This window comes from Anarrhichthys ocellatus, unplaced genomic scaffold, assembly GCF_004355925.1.
Source record: "Anarrhichthys ocellatus isolate YVR2014 unplaced genomic scaffold, GSC_Weel_1.0 scaffold16, whole genome shotgun sequence".
Lineage (NCBI taxonomy): Eukaryota > Metazoa > Chordata > Actinopteri > Perciformes > Anarhichadidae > Anarrhichthys > Anarrhichthys ocellatus.
Genome location: NW_022280046.1, coordinates 9,130,269 through 9,146,153, shown reverse-complemented (window position 1 = coordinate 9,146,153; position 15,885 = coordinate 9,130,269). Strand labels below are relative to the sequence as shown.

At 41.0% G+C, this 15,885-nt stretch overlaps 2 protein-coding genes across 2 annotated transcripts in view; one reads left to right on the top strand and one right to left on the bottom strand.

Moving 5' to 3' along the window:
- Positions 1–3,550: 3,550 nt before the first annotated feature.
- On the bottom strand, positions 3,551–4,321 carry LOC116388248 (GTPase IMAP family member 7-like). Its single transcript, XM_031855931.1, has one exon. It carries the CDS (start codon positions 4,319–4,321, stop codon positions 3,551–3,553), a length of 771 nt encoding a protein of 256 aa, XP_031711791.1.
- An 8,049-nt stretch (positions 4,322–12,370) lies between these two features.
- Positions 12,371–15,885, top strand: part of dnajc25 (DnaJ (Hsp40) homolog, subfamily C, member 25) — a 6,132-nt gene continuing 2,617 nt past the window's right edge. Inside the window, exons 1-4 of the mRNA XM_031856036.1 lie at positions 12,371–12,776; positions 14,113–14,265; positions 15,292–15,662; positions 15,797–15,885. The exon at positions 15,797–15,885 is cut by the window's right edge and continues 11 nt beyond it. Coding sequence (XP_031711896.1) covers positions 12,429–12,776; positions 14,113–14,265; positions 15,292–15,662; positions 15,797–15,885 — 961 coding nt within the window. The 5' untranslated portion in view covers positions 12,371–12,428. The remainder of the gene's footprint in view (positions 12,777–14,112; positions 14,266–15,291; positions 15,663–15,796) is intronic.

Below are 15,885 nucleotides of genomic sequence, written 5' to 3'. Positions count from 1 at the left end.
TGTGACGTCAATATTAAATAACACAGAATATGATTATTGTGTTTTTTGAACACTAGAATTAATTTATTAGGCTCCATGTTTCGGGGGAAACTGAAATGATTTAACTCATCAAACCAGACACTCAGGAATGATCAGCCTCACTTGACTGAATGGAAATGATGATAAATGATGTAAAAAGCTCTCTCTGACTTTAATTGCATCCATAATAAAAGTTATTGAGAGAAATATCAGATCATGAAAAGACAAATCTTTCTAAAGAAAGTTGTTTGTGGTCCTTTTGTTGTTCAGTCTACAATGAACATATTTAAACCAGATGGTGAATCAGAAAACTAATCAAATATCAAACATTAAAACTTTAATCTGTGATCTGTCTTCACTCTGGAATGAAACTCCAGTGATGTTGAGAAAAATCAGATCAGTCCGATCAGCTGCAGTGTTCAATCACTTAACTGATGAACAATGAGAGGGCGTGTCAGCCATTAAAACACTTCCTGGAAGACTGTTCTTGTGTGTCCTCGCTCATGGCTCCTCAGAGATCCCTCCTCCATCCTTGATCCGAGCAGAAATAAAAGCTTTGGAACGGCCGTCAATAAGGCGGAGCAGAACAACTTTCTCAAGCGAGGATCGAGGAAATGACGAATAAGAGACTTGAGATGTACGCCTAGTTGCATTTTTTCCAACAAAGAAGTGATCTGACTTTCTGTAAATGCAAGGACAAACCACAGCTGCTCAGCAGGATGTGTCGCATTTCACATCTCGCTTAGATGAAACCAACGTCATATAAAAATCAGCACACCCGAAAGGAAAAGTCCCTACTGCCAGTCTATTGATCTCTCATTTCACAGTTCAAGAGGCGTTTTTAGACAGAACAAGACTTCACTCAATCAATGTGACAATATTTTGATTTATTTTATTTTTGAATGGATTATTATTCAACCATCAATAGGCTCAAACATAAATAAATAGGCAACACGTAAATACATAACTATTTGGTCGGTCTACTATTTTGCAGAACCTTTATAGTCAAACACTAGCAATGACGAATAAAAAAAGACCTTTCGCTCATTTACAAAAGTTAACACTGTCAATCAAATGCTCTAAACAAACCCACCAAACAAAAATACTTCCTCTTAATTAATTCAAAATGATGAATCGGAATCATATCGTCCGCCGGGATATTTGTTGATAAAGAATAAAAAACAGGTTCTGGCCATGCACGGCCGGCCCTGCTATTTAAACAAAGAACATACAAACTCTGATAACAACACACACAGAGGGAGAGAGACTTCATTATCTGCTCAGGTAGACATTACTCCACTATATCTTTACATAGCAAAGACTGATGCTCTTAATGTTGTATAGAGAACCTTTAAGGAAGTTAAAGTCGTGGATTTTATTAAGCAATCCCTGCTGCTATTACACCATCACACCAATTCACAGGCTGTTTTAATCTGGGGAGACTAGCATGAATGCAACTGGGTAAGTAACATGCATCATCACAGAATTAGTGTGAATGTGAGTGTTGAACAAAGAAACATCTTCAGGTTCCTGAAGCCAAACGTATTGGCCTCCAAACAAGACAGAGGATGCTGTCAGAACTGTAAAATCTCAGGAGCAACCATGAGATGGATTTCATGCTTTACATGCAATTTACAAGGCACAAGAGTTCAATTCTCTTTCTAGATTTTGCTTGTCTTTTGTGGTTCACAAACAGTCAGGAGACATGCGAGCGACAGTGATGCAGCACATCACAAAATGTTTTTTCATATCTTGTCTGTTGATGCATAAAGAATGCAACTGCATTATTGTTGATGTGACAAAAAACATACCTCCACTTTCCCGTACAGCGTGGCCACGGAAAATATTACATTTGCCTCCAGGGACTTTGTCAGATCTGGCGCCTCCCTTCTCAGCAATTCTTTGGCCCATGTTTGTGTTTTTCCAGTAGTAGAAGCTCCGCCCTTTCAGAGAAAGAGGTGAGAAGCCTAACCGACATAGACGATTGGCTGATTCTCGTGCCATCACTTTGTGAAAGCTGGTGCAAGTCTGGTGATTTGATATCACGCGTCTTGGTCTCATTGTCAACGTCACTGAAGGTGCTTTCCAGCCAAGCCAGTGATCACGCAGTATTGTCACAGCGTAAGGAAGCACATTGCCAGCCAGATAAGTGACAACTTTGGTTTGACTCATTTTCTGTATCCACTGTAGCATAAATACAGGGTGGAATTAGCAAGCTAGCTATGTAGCCAGCTGCTAAATGAGTCAAATTTAACAACTTATTCGGTCTACGCTCTTGTCACAGCATCGGCAGGCACATTAGTACCGCCAGAGAATTCACCAATCATAGCACAAACTAGGCTTAACACTCTTGGGAAACAAAATAGAAGTAGTCTTTGTATCGATATTTAATTCTACGCCACTTGCACTGGTCATTGCATTGTCACGTGGATAATTTAAATTGTGTGTCCATTATGAAACAGGACACCTAATTTACTTTTGATTGGCATGGCTTTTGTCCTGAAGGACACTAAAACAAAAAAACACCTGCAAGTACAATAAACCAATAGATGGCATTTTGGGACTTTTAGGACCTGCCAAGATACTGGAATGCTTCAGCAGATGATGCATGTAAACCTTCAATGGTGTGGTCCCAACATTGAATTCAGTTCTTAAGCTCCTTATTTGTCTATGTGACAAAACACAACGAGAAACATCATGCATGACAATGAAATAATTAAATTAATTCAATATTTGGAGAGGTATTTTTTTACATAAATCTATAACTAATCTCTCAATAGAGAATGATTACAGTTCTTTATACATTTGAATAATTAGTCACGGACACAAAATAGCTGTTGAACACTTGAAAAACTGCAGGGACCAAGAAAGGAGTGAATAAAACTAGGAATAAAGACTTTATTGATATGTAAATCAAGGCTAGTTATAATAGGAACATTGCATGTGGTCGAATAGTTGGTCATTACAGAATATCTTCATTTTGTGAAATTGTGGAGAAAAAGTTACACTGGGAAAAAACTTGGTCAAAGGCAGCATTTCAGCTCTGAGATGAGAGACTGACGTTTATTTCACATTAATATCGACATACCGTAAGTTATACACTGTTTGTACATACAGTTGAAAGCAGGGTTTGATTTTAGAATGCATTCACTGTTCAAAAATCCAAACTAAAGAATCATCTTTAGGTTGACTTCATCCTTCAAAAAGAGATTACATTTAAAAACATGAAACCAAGCAACAAATCAATATGCTGGAAAACCTGGAAGTAGATACTTTGGTGCTTTTTCTGGATAAATAGTTAACTGTTAAAACTGTCCCTGATCAATTTCCCATGACAAGTCAATAACCACCAATTAATTGAGTTGATTACAATCACAGTCACAGTTTCTGCAATTTATTTGCTTGAAACATGTCTGATAAGAACTGCCAGCCACTGTGGTGGGTTTTACAAAAAGTTAATATCACACCCAGATCTCAACAGAACAATTCATTTAGTTCTGTGTCAGATGACCAAAAGTGAGTTTTTTTTCCATCAGATAGCAGGCATGGTGTTGGAGCAGGAGGCTATGTCGGAGATGTCCAGGTTGTCAGCGTTGTCCTGAGAGGCAGCAGCCAGTATGGTTTGAAACAGAATGACTCTCTCTAGCAGCTCATCCATGAAGGGGAAGTTGTAAACCTGTTGGCCTGTTGTGTCTCTGTCCTTCCTCTGCTCCTTCAGAGTCCGCTCCGCTTCCTTGTACATTTCTTCACTGAAGGGCTGTCCTCCATTTGCCGCCACCATCTCATCGATCTTCTTGATCAGCTTAACCACTTGACTCCTTTTCCAGTTGTTGTTGTTGTTGAAGACATGGTACCGGTTACCACATCTGTTTATCACCTCTCTAAGTTTCGGGTGGCCGTTTTGCACATACTCACTAATGGTTCTGGGCTTCAGCTCATCGCCACGCGTGAACAGAACGATCATGTACTTGGACGCCTCGGGTCCGAAGATTTTCTCCAGGGCTTGCACGCAGTTCTCTTCTTCTTTGGTGAACCTGCCGACCTGGATGACCAGCAGGAAGGCGTGAGGGCCGGGAGTGGACACCTGGATGCATTTTGCAATCTCTTTCTTTATGCTCTCTGCACTTTTAGACGTATCCAGGATCCCAGGCGTATCGACCACGTGGATCTCTCTGCCACCGAATGCTCGTTCTGTCTTGCAGGTCATCGTCACAGAATGCGCACTCGCCTCAGAGTGGAAGACATTTTTACCCACGATGGTGTTACCGACTGCACTCTTTCCAACTCCAGTTTTCCCAATCATCACGATCCTCAGTGGAGAACCTGCAAATAGTAATATATTATACAGTAAAACCCATCACATGAACCCATCACATGAACCCATCACATAATTACTACAAGTGTTAGGTGCAATATGCTGAAAGGAGCTTAAGAAGATCGTAACACTGCACCTTCAGGGATCGAGGAGTTTATACCCATCTTTGTCTGTCCTGGACTTTTTGTAAAATGAGAGGAGGCAGAGCTCACTATTATCTTAGTGTGAAGCCACTTTCAGCTCTCCGCCCACTGGGTGGATCAACCTATATCAGTGTGTTTCAGTCTGACACACTCCAAAGCTGATCCAGAGACTACTGTGATACCTCCCTGCTGACTGATCTCTACCGAGCAGCTAAAATGAGTTCTAAAGGAGATCCACCACGTAAGTGATGCTTGTGTGGTTTTTTTTCAATAGTGTGTGTGTGGGGGGGGGGGGCATTACATGCCCCTATCTTAAACCCCTGACATATTGAAAAATTGTAACAAAATTATTTGAAGAAATATTTTTGTTTTGCATCTGGAGTTGCTAATGTATATTCAAATTCAAAAACACCAGCAATCTGGTGCACTTTGAGAGCGAAATTTAGAGGCTGGATGTATGAAAAACGTTGTGCTCTTGTAAACAATGTTGTGCTTTTGTTTTATCAGTAACAAAGTACATTTACTCAAGTACTGTACTTAAGTACAATTTTCAGGTACCAGCCTACTTAACTTGACTATTTCTATTTTACGGTATGTAACTTTATACTACTAGTTAATTACATCTCAGAGTGAAGATTTGTACTTTTAACTTCATAAATAAATTTGACAATATTAGTTACTAGAGGCTACTTTGCAAATTCAGATTCTTAATACAAAATATAAATCAACTAATAAACTATGATGTATTAAGTAGTGTATGATTATTAAAGTACTTAAAATGAGCTTATTACATTACAGTAATCCCTGCAGACTCTTTTATCCAAAGCAACTTACAATTCTGATTCTATTACATTCATACACCGTAGGCACAGCTACGGGAGCAATTTTGGGGTTAGCCCCACCATTAAGTGTCTTGCTCAAGGACACATCGATATGCGACTAGCGGTGCCGGAGCCATGGATCGAACCGCCGATCGAAGGACAGCCCTGCTCTCCACTTAGCCACAGTTGCTTTTGAAAACCAATCAACTTGGCCTATTTTTGCTTGGTAACAAATATATGCTTTTTTATTTGCATTTCCACAACACATATCAAAATTATAACTTTTATAGTGAGATTTAACCAAAAAATCTTTTTCAGATTTGTTTTTCAACACAAAATTGTTTCCTCCTTGGATGATCTTCCTGAACACTGTACCGTTCATGCTCATTACTATTTTCCTTATTATGACAAATATGTCACATCGGTTTTTCTGAGACAATTATAAGTTTAAAGCGATATTTTTCTATAACTTTTTAGACATATATTACTTTGATAAACATGGTTAGAACAGTTTAGATGTAATGTAGGACATGTAATCAAATAATTAGAATTGTTAAATGTGTTGAAACCTTTAACAACAAAAACAATCTTTTTGAAATTAACTAATTCTGCCAAATGTGCTGACCAGCCATGCAGCCATTTTGGAAGTGATGTCATTGGTACCCAAATTAACTCACTGTCACATAACTTCACCAGGATGTTCCGTATGTGTCACTTAGGGACTTCAAGAGTTATAATCAAGGATAAAACTGTAGAGGTAACTTTCCAGGATATTAAAAGTGTCTGTGACACCTGTGTCACCATGGGACCTTATGGGTAGTGATGAAAGCATTAATGCATCAATAATTATCATCAAATTATAAATATATTATTTGAAGTGGGCCATTCTGCATAATGAGTATACTTTGACTTATTGAACTTTAAGTATATTCTGATGCTAATACTTTTGTACTATTACTAAAGTAACATTTTTAATGACTATTTTTACACTGTAATTCAATCATAAACACATTGTGAATGGAGATGACATGGCAAAAAATGTCACACAAAGCGTGGTAAACGAGATGGGCTCCGTGTTTAAAGCCGGGTTGAAGCGTGCACTTAGGACAGTTTCGCCAGAAACAGGGGGTCCTTCACTCCCCAGAGCGAGATGAAGCACAGCGGGCACTGAGTTCACGGCCCTGGGAAGCGGGACGGTCAGTCACATTTGTCTATATTACTCTGTTGCCAGAGACACACTGCGGAATACGTCACAGTACAGAAGCTAAAGACACTCTGACTTCTGTTTCACTGAGACTTTAAAGGTTACACCATCTTTCCACCAAAGCCAAGTATAGAAAAAAATTTCAGATTTTTCTTTGCATTTTCCTGCATTTCCACTAACATATTTAGGCACAAACGTTATTCTGCAAACATGGACTCTTCTTACACGCCTTCTTCCTCAAAAAAGTGCAGCGCTAACATCAGTTTGCACACAGCTAATTAGGCAGTCATTTTCTATATTGTTTATGCTGTTAACAAAACACTGTTTGCTTGCTGCCGACAAACAGAAACTGACACACCCCTGTAGTGCACGAGAGTATGTTATTTCCAGATTGTGAATTAAAACCTTTACTGTTGTGTTTGTCACTACAGCATATGCTCCAAAAAAATTCATCGTCGCTATGTTTGGAAAGAGGGTCCAGTTAAAGAACGCCATTGGAAAAATTATCCTCCATAGTGATAGTGCTTTTAACGAAGTGTCTAACAATGTCGTCGTGGAAACCAATGAAAGATTCAAAGTCGTCAATACCCCTGACTTCTTTAGAGACGATTGTCTGAACCTGGACCAGATGATTATTGACTTCATGGCACATACTCTTCCTGGCCCTGATCTGTTCATACTGGCCATAGATTCAGAAAACTCACAAGAGGAAAAAGTCATGGCTCAAGTCATTAAACTTCAGGAAACCTTTGGTGAAAATATCACAGCAAAGTTGCTCATCATTTTACAGGACATTGAACACTACTTTTCACTGAAACAAAGGTTCAGCAACCACTTGGTAGTCGCCAATGAATGTGTGGACAAAGTCTGTTTGAATTGCTGTTCAGCCAAACCGTCTTTCCAGTATGACTACAAAAACTACAGTGAAGATGTAGTGATGAGAAGAAAGGCAACCTTTGAGAAGATAAGGTAGGATCATCATTACTACATAACAGTTCTGCCCTGGGGGAACTGGGGTATTTTCCAAGAATACACATATTGTGTATTTTGTCAATCAACTAATCACCTTAAATACGTGGTCAGTGTTACATCTTTGTTTAAATTGTTCACAATTTATTGCCCATTCAAGTAGGAGAAATTAATTAACCCTTTCATGCATAGAGGTCACTACATAAAATACAGAAAATCATGCTCTAGATTTCCAAAAAGTCAAATTTCAGAAACCCGCTATGAAAGACTTTGACGGACACAAAGTAGCCCCAAAGCAGGTTGGGACTTCTCTCTATTGCTATCATCTTGCATCTGGTCTATTTCAGATACGATGGCCATTCACCGTCTCACCATGGGAGAGAAGGTAAATATCTGGTTTCAATTACTTTCTATTGTACTTTATTTGTAAAATGGTTACAGCCCATTATTCTGAAAAAAAAACAATAGTCCAAAAAATGGCCCATTGTACCGAAAGCTGGAACGGTTTCCGACAGCCCGTTATCCAGAAATTGTTTTGGATGGAGTTCCAAATTGAAATTCGGTCATCCAACAAGCATTTTCGATGAAGCAAAGCGGCTGCTGTAACGAAACAAGTGGCTAGTTGGGTGCTTTGGCCTCTGATAGGTATCCATCCTGGAGGCCTCCCTGTGGAGGCACATCCAACTACGAAGAGACCCTCAGGGTAGAACCAGAACACCCTGGAGGGGGACTACATATCCCTTCTGGCCTGGGACCACCTTGGGATCCCAATATGACAAAAACAACTCTGCAACATTTGCTAACTAACTGGAAGAATCTACTTTATTTCACCAACGCTTGTCGTCACAGGACCTTCATAAGAAAAGCCTTGTGTCACAACAGCTAGTGTTGCAGAGTTTTCATATTCCGTCTTTTGTTACTTGAGCATCTAGTTGGCTGAAGTAGCAACAGCACACTGCATCAACACCTTGGAATCCCATAGCCACAGGAGAATAGCATGAAACAGGAGTCAGAAACTGATACAACTAATCTGTTGAATGAAATGAGAAGAGAAGCTGCATGTGCTCCTCTCCATATTAAACCTTGACCGCCAAACATTGTATTAAATGTACTTTGCTGTGCCAACCAGGAACAGAGACCTCACATTCTAAAATGTACTTTCAGCTCACTGTATGTTTTATAAACTAACGCAGGTTAAAGAGCAACAACTAGCTGTGAGAAAAGTGCCAGGTGCAATTATAAAGGTTTTTTTAAACTTGCCTTTATAAACAGCAGTATGTATGTTGCATCCTCACAGGTGCCAACACCATGATTCCGTCCACCTCACAAGATTCCTTTGCTGCAGCAGCACCTGAACATCACATTGGTATGCTTCAAGAGATACAATTTGACAAATATATCAAAATATAATAAGATAGACATTGTGACAAATGTAATGTCCATCTGTGTTTAGCAGCATCCCTTTGCTAATAAAGTGTAATTTAAGGGGAAAATGCTGAGTTATTCAAACACGTAAGGTTATCAACAGGTCTAATGTGCGAGCATTTATGTTTAAGATCTTTTGATGAAATGATTTTCACAAAAACATGGACATTTTGCTCTAACTGTCTTCAAGGTAACAGGGCCTTGGATTCGTCAGATGACACATTTAACATTGTTCTGCTGGGACTAAGTGGGACCGGAAAGAGTGCATCAGCGAACACCATCCTGACTGCTGGGAACTCCAAGATAAATTGAATAGACCTTTTTAAATCTGAGTCAAGCTCCTTACCAATAACTACCCAGTGTGTGGTCAAAGTAGTGGAGAAGCCATTCGGGACCAGGGTGAGACTGGTAGACACTCCAGACTTCTTTAACGACGAAGTGAAAGACTCCCAGGCACAGGTCGATGAGTGTAAGAAGTACTGTCAGCCAGGGCGATGCGCGGTGTTACTCGTGTTGCAGGTTGGCCGGTTCACGGGCAGTGAGAGAGAAATAGTACAAAGGCTGGAGGACAAGCTTGGCTGGAAGATCAGAGAAAGCACAATCGTGCTGCTGACCCACAGAGAGGACCTGAAAGGAAGTCTGGATGACTTTATAAATACACATGATGGCCTCCGGACCATTGTTGAACAGTGCGGCGGTCGTTATCACCTATTCAACAACAACTCAAAGAACTCTAAGCAAGTTCTAAAACTCATCAAGAAAATTCCTTACTTTAAAAATATTCTCCCAATGTTTGTCAAAAACAAAGATGCTGAGTGCTGTGTACTTTAGCCTAGCTATATGTGCTGATCAGTGCACTCCAGATGTGCAAATGACGATAGACACACAACGATTAGCGTAGCATTGTCTGACTCACGATGGACAGTAAAGGATTCAAATCAATGCAGGGCCAGAGATATCGGCTTTTTTATTCCACGCATTCTTTCTCCTGATTAAAACCTGGTGCTCACAATGCAACTCAATTCAGGTGTGTTCTGCTTGTTGCAGCTAACGTAGCCCCGGGGCAATGCCCTCAAGCAAAGATGAGCAGCTTTATACAACTTTTTTCATATACGCAGTAGTACTGCCTTAGACCTGTAAACAGACGTTGATGTAGAAGTGTATTATATTGTCTTCTTTCTCCAAAGTTCTATCATTTTTATTTGTTTGATTTTGCATTTTAGTATTTTGCATTACATGTACTAATGATTGGAGGAGCCTACACCTCCTGGGGATGGTGGCGGTGGGGTCACTGCTGCTACTGCTACTGGTGTGTAACTTGCATCTATTTGAAATTGTAAGTATTAAACAGCCTGTCTATAGTGAATCTAGAGAATCGTAAAAGCGATTTTTGTTTTGTGTGTTTTGGCCACCGGATCGTTTGTATTATTTGTGTCACTCGAAATAGACGCGCTGGCGTTTACCTCCATGTAGACACAACAACCAGGGTCGAAATAACTAATGTTGCTTTGTACATGTTGTGAAAGTCCCAGATTCGTCGGTACATCATCCGGAGCTGTATTCAATGTATCTAGCAAGCCACAAGTCGGCTAGTTTACAACAGCCGTAAGGACCAAAATAAACAGATTTTTTTCTGTAATTTAATTGCAATAAAGAGATAAAAAGCAGGTCTGTGTCGGTCACAGGCCCGAAGTCCTCCTTCAGGTCTGTGTCGGTCACAGGCCAGAAGCCCTCCTTCAGGTCTGTGTCGGTCACAGGCCCGAAGTCCTCCTTCAGGTCTGTGTCGGTCACAGGCCAGAAGTCCTCCTTCAGGTCTGTGTCGGTCACAGGCCAGAAGTCCTCCTTCAGGTCTGTGTCGGTCACAGACCCGAAGTCCTCCTTCAGGTCTGTGTCGGTCACAGGCCAGAAGCCCTCCTTCAGGTCTGTGTCGGACACAGGCCCGAAGCCCTCCTTCAGCTCTGTGCCGGTTGGAGCTGCGCTGCTTGAGCAGGTAAAATCCAGTGTTAAAGATTCTGCTACTTTTATTATTTTTCTCCTCTTTTGATTTTGTATTATTACCAGCTGCAGAACTGGAAATCTGGGTCGCATCTATAATGGTGCAGCAGTTTTAATAAAAAGGGCGACATCGTCTGTTAATTGACTTGATATCAACTGCTTGTCCCAAAACATTAACTGTTTAATTCCCTTAATTTATTACATAGATTTAATTTAATGAGGAACAATAACGGAGAACAATGATGTTTACCCTGTTTAAGAATCTTTTTCTAGTTCCATATGTTGAGGTCGTCATGAAATATATAGTTAATAATAATGAGTAAAGTATATTTCTAAAATTTTGTCTGAAACCAAATAGTTTTAGTCATTGCAAAATAAATGAATGTTCAACCATATCAATGCTTTATAGAAATCTGAAATATATATTGGAACCATCTTCCTCCAAATGAGGGTTTAGTTCTGTCTCACTGTCAAGTCATCGAGTGTTTGAGGACTTCCTCACAGACATTTTGAGCCCTTTATGAACCCTTTCCTTAAGATTGCATTCTTGCAGACTTTGTGTTTGGGAATTACCCACAATTCAAAGGGTAAACACGGGGTTACCAAAAGGTAAACAAAGAGAACAGCTCATTCAATTTAAACAGAAACATCAAGGATTTAAGATGGTACATAAAAACACATGAAATCAGAGGAATGCAGAGACTTTATTACACATCTAATTTATTCATCAACCATTTCTTATCAATTTGTTTTTAAGCTGTTTTGACACTAACGAGTTAATAGATTGTTTGACAATTATATCTCATCTCGTAAGGAAAGAGCCATCATTCACCTCAATCATTTTACTGGTGCGTCTTGAATCTGCTTTTGGGTCCAACTAACTTTTTTAAGTCTATTGGCTATTAAATGAGTGAAGATTTTATGTTTAACATTTAAGTTGCTAATAGGCTTGAGGTTGTCAATGTGTCTTTTATCTGTCACAGGTTGTATAACCTGCAGACTGTGCTTAATTTGGTCGCTAAGCATTATCTGTTATTGCAAATGTCTCCCCCTTGTGTTTTGTTTTAGTATTAGTCTGGTTTTGTTGAAGCCATGCTGGGACAGCAGTAAGATAGAGATGTATGATATGGTTTGTTTGGTTGTTTAACAATATTAAATAAAGAGGGGAAACAACTGACAGCACTGAAATGTAATTGCAATTGGGCCGCAATGCTTTTTAATTTTCACGTAATATTATATATATATATAATATATAGCAAAGTGTATTTCCCACAATGTTCCATTATTGTAACCACTGACCAGCTTCTCAACCAAGAAGAGCGATAAAGAAGGAAAGAAAGAAAGCAACAGATCAATAAAAAAAGAAACAAAACATGAGAAAAGTCTGCATATCTTCATGTCGCACTCCGCCACAGACGATCTTTGATGCATCGTCATCTTTTCGTCCAGGCTCGGAGTGATGACGTGAGCAGCGTGCGACAGGACCAGGACAGCCTGGGCTCCTGAGCGGAGTTGGCAGCAGCGGCAGTCGAACAGAGATGGCTGCCCCCACGGAGCGCTGCCGCGGCGGTGGCGGAGGGTTTGCTGGGTGTCCGCGGACGACGAAGCCTTGGTGGCGGCTCGCGGTACTCCTGTTCTCCGTGTCCTCCCTGCCGGCGGTCACCGCGCTGGTGGACGGCCTCTACTGCGGCACCGAGGTCTGCTACGATGTGCTCGGTGTCACCCGGGAGGCCGCCAAGTTGGATATCGCCCGGGCTTACCGGCAGCTGGCCCGCCGGTACCACCCGGACCGGTTCCGGCCGGGAGAGCCCGGCTCGGAGGGAGAGACCCGTGAGTCCGCCCATACGAAGTTCCTGCTCATCGCGACTGCGTACGAGACGTTAAAGGTCGGTCCAGGTCTCTGTCAAAGACCCTGGAGTTTCATTCAGAAACTTCCAGCGGCCACTCGTGTCTGTTTAATCTACGAGACCTTTATGTCCACGTGTCCAATAACATCCTCATTAACTCCTCTAACGTTAATACAGTATAGCACTTTGTCCACTTTCTCCTTCCCAATACTCCTGTAGGGATTATTGTGTCCATATGTATAATATAATGTCCACGTAGGGACTGATGTTGCCTTATGATGACGTATGTGCTAGTGCCATACAGCGATACTGTCATTTTCTTTTACAGTGTCTGTTTATCTGCTATGCCATGGTTTACCATAGTCGTAACATTCATAAATTAACTTAATATTATTATTCTATGTGATTACATCCTATTGGTCACAATCCACGATGGAACTAGTGGTTCCTCACACATTGATGTTCATGATGAACATGGTGATATTCATATAAATCTGATTTTCATGTCCCTTAATGTGCCCTACTGCAAATTCTGCCTCGTAGTTTGCATCTCTGTACTGTTCTATATTAATATATAATATTAATGATAATCCATATGTTTCTTTCCCTGACATTCAGACATTATGCTTTTGTAATAATTCAGTCATTTATTTCCCACAGCAATACTTCCCAACCGGTTTAGTTCAGTGCAACCAAAGAGATGATTGTTCTCAGGTTGTTTCATTGAATGGATTTATAGCAGTGAAAGTGTACTGTGTAGCAGAAATTATAGTAATTATAATAATTTACTTATCTTGTGACCTCTCAGATTTATATCCCAGGTTGTCTTAGAGAGGTTTTAACATCACCCATTTTTTATTTTTTTTAAATGGTACTCTCACATTTATTTACCATCCGGGTATAAGAAGTTCCCCGCACTCCTCTACAATAATCGAAGCGGTAAAAAACAAAGCATCTTTAAAATGTTCAGCACTTCGCACACATTTTCTGTGAGATTAGATGAGTCCGGCGCGGTTACACACTGAGGTGGAAGTTTCCTGAATAACCTAAATATTGATGGGTATAATTGCAGCACTGATGTACATGTTCAAACGCTTGGTTTGTGTCCACATAGGCAGAGAAGATTACTTTTGGCCCCACAAGAAGAAATTCCTCTGCAGAATTTGCACTTTAAAACATACCTGAGAGAGGTGAATAACTGCTGCAGGTATTAACAGAGATATCCTAAGACTTAACATAGTTTTTTATTTGTTTCTTTGGCAACACTATAAATAATATTGTAGAACCAGGTTTGGCTGAGCTCCTCCTGCAGGTCTTAATAAAACTAAACCTTCTTTTAATAACAGAAATGATGTGTCTCTGTCTGTGTGTGCAGGACGAGGACGCTCGGAGGGACTACGACTACATGCTGGACCACCCCGAGGAGTACTACCAGCACTACTACACCTACTACCGCCGACAGCTCACCCCCAAGGTGGACGTCAGAATCGTCATCCTGGTCACCATCTGTGCCATCTCCATCTTCCAGGTATGACCGCAGCCAGAAAACTACCAGCAGGTTCCAAACACACGGCAGGCAGGCAGACTATGTGGGAAGTTTTTATTTTGTCAGAAACAGAGACTTCTGACTCCTGACTCTCAGACCATGGGAAATAAAAGTCCTCTAAAGAATACATCTGGTGATATTCTTTTGTCGTCCTACTCAAACCAACGATGAATATACTCTACTAGCAAGTATCGTGTGTTTATCAACGCCTGATATATTCTCATATAGAGCTCCATTCTTGTGCGAAAACTATTGAAACTCATCAGTGAACCCAGTGTTGCACTGGTTGACATGTTACTTTATTAACCCTGAACACACACACACTCAATCCCACATGCACCGTTTTGTTAAATAGGTGGAAATACTCACGAGAGCACCAAATGTGGATTAATCCGCCACTGAAAATAGTCCCAAACAAATGCACAATTTCCTCCCGTTTGAGTGGCATTTGCTGAAACCTAGTGTCAAGCATTTTTAGAAAAATAAACCACACTTGTAAGCCATTTGAAAGATTTCTTCAGTAAAAAGACAAGAGCAGTGAAGGCAGAACGTATTGAGAGACGGACGGAACACATTGTCGGTCTTTTAACGGGACTTGTTGACACGGTAAGAAAAATGATTTTGATGGAGGATATTTACTTCTCTTTGTTTACACAGTTTATACAGCTGAAGGCACATTTTCATCTGTGGTCGTATGTGACCCGGGCTAATTATCAAACCTCGATACTGACCATGTGTGCGTAGCATGGAGTATCAGCTGTTGTCGAATACTTTACTTATTCTATGAAGTAAATTTTTCATTCTTCTTACAGTACACTTTGATATTTAGGTAATGTTTTTATCTAACCGTGATACGTTGACATACTTACTCAATTTGTTTACTTATCTGAGATCCAGACTATTTATTTAGTGAAAACTGCGACTAGAGTAAGCGAGGCAGGTAAGGTCAAAGCGGGTAAAACCCCCGTTAGCACACACGCACCTCTCACCTCCCTGTCTCTCCTCCAGTACTACAGCTGGCACAGCAGCTACAACGAGGCCATCAACTACCTGGTGACGGTGCCCAAGTACCGGATCCAGGCCACGGAGATCGCCAAGCAGCAGGGCCTCCTCAACCGCACCAAGGAGAAGGGCAAGAACCGCCGCACCAAGGAGGAGATCCGGGAGCAGGATGAGGAGGTGATCCGTGACATCATCAAAAACAAGATCGACATCCAGGGGGGCTACCAGAAGCCCAACCTGTCAGACATCCTGCTGTGCCAGATCGTGCTCTCCCCCTACTACCTGACCCAGTACGCCTCCTGGTACGCCTCCTGGTTTTACCGCTTCACCATCTGCAGGGAGGAGTACGGCGAGGAGGAGAAGTTCTACATCATCAGGTCAGTTCTCGCATTCCAAGCGTTTGACCTCGGGTGCAGGATAGCATTGCGCTACCCGGATGAATGAGATGAGTCGGGACACCTTTAGCACCCCGGCGCCGTCTCACAGCCGACTCTTGTGTTTTCGCTCTCAGGAGGAACATGAAGATGTCTCAGTCCCAGTTTGACGGTGTCGATGAAACTACCAGGCAGTCCTTCCTGGAAAAACGGCTCTGGATCAGAG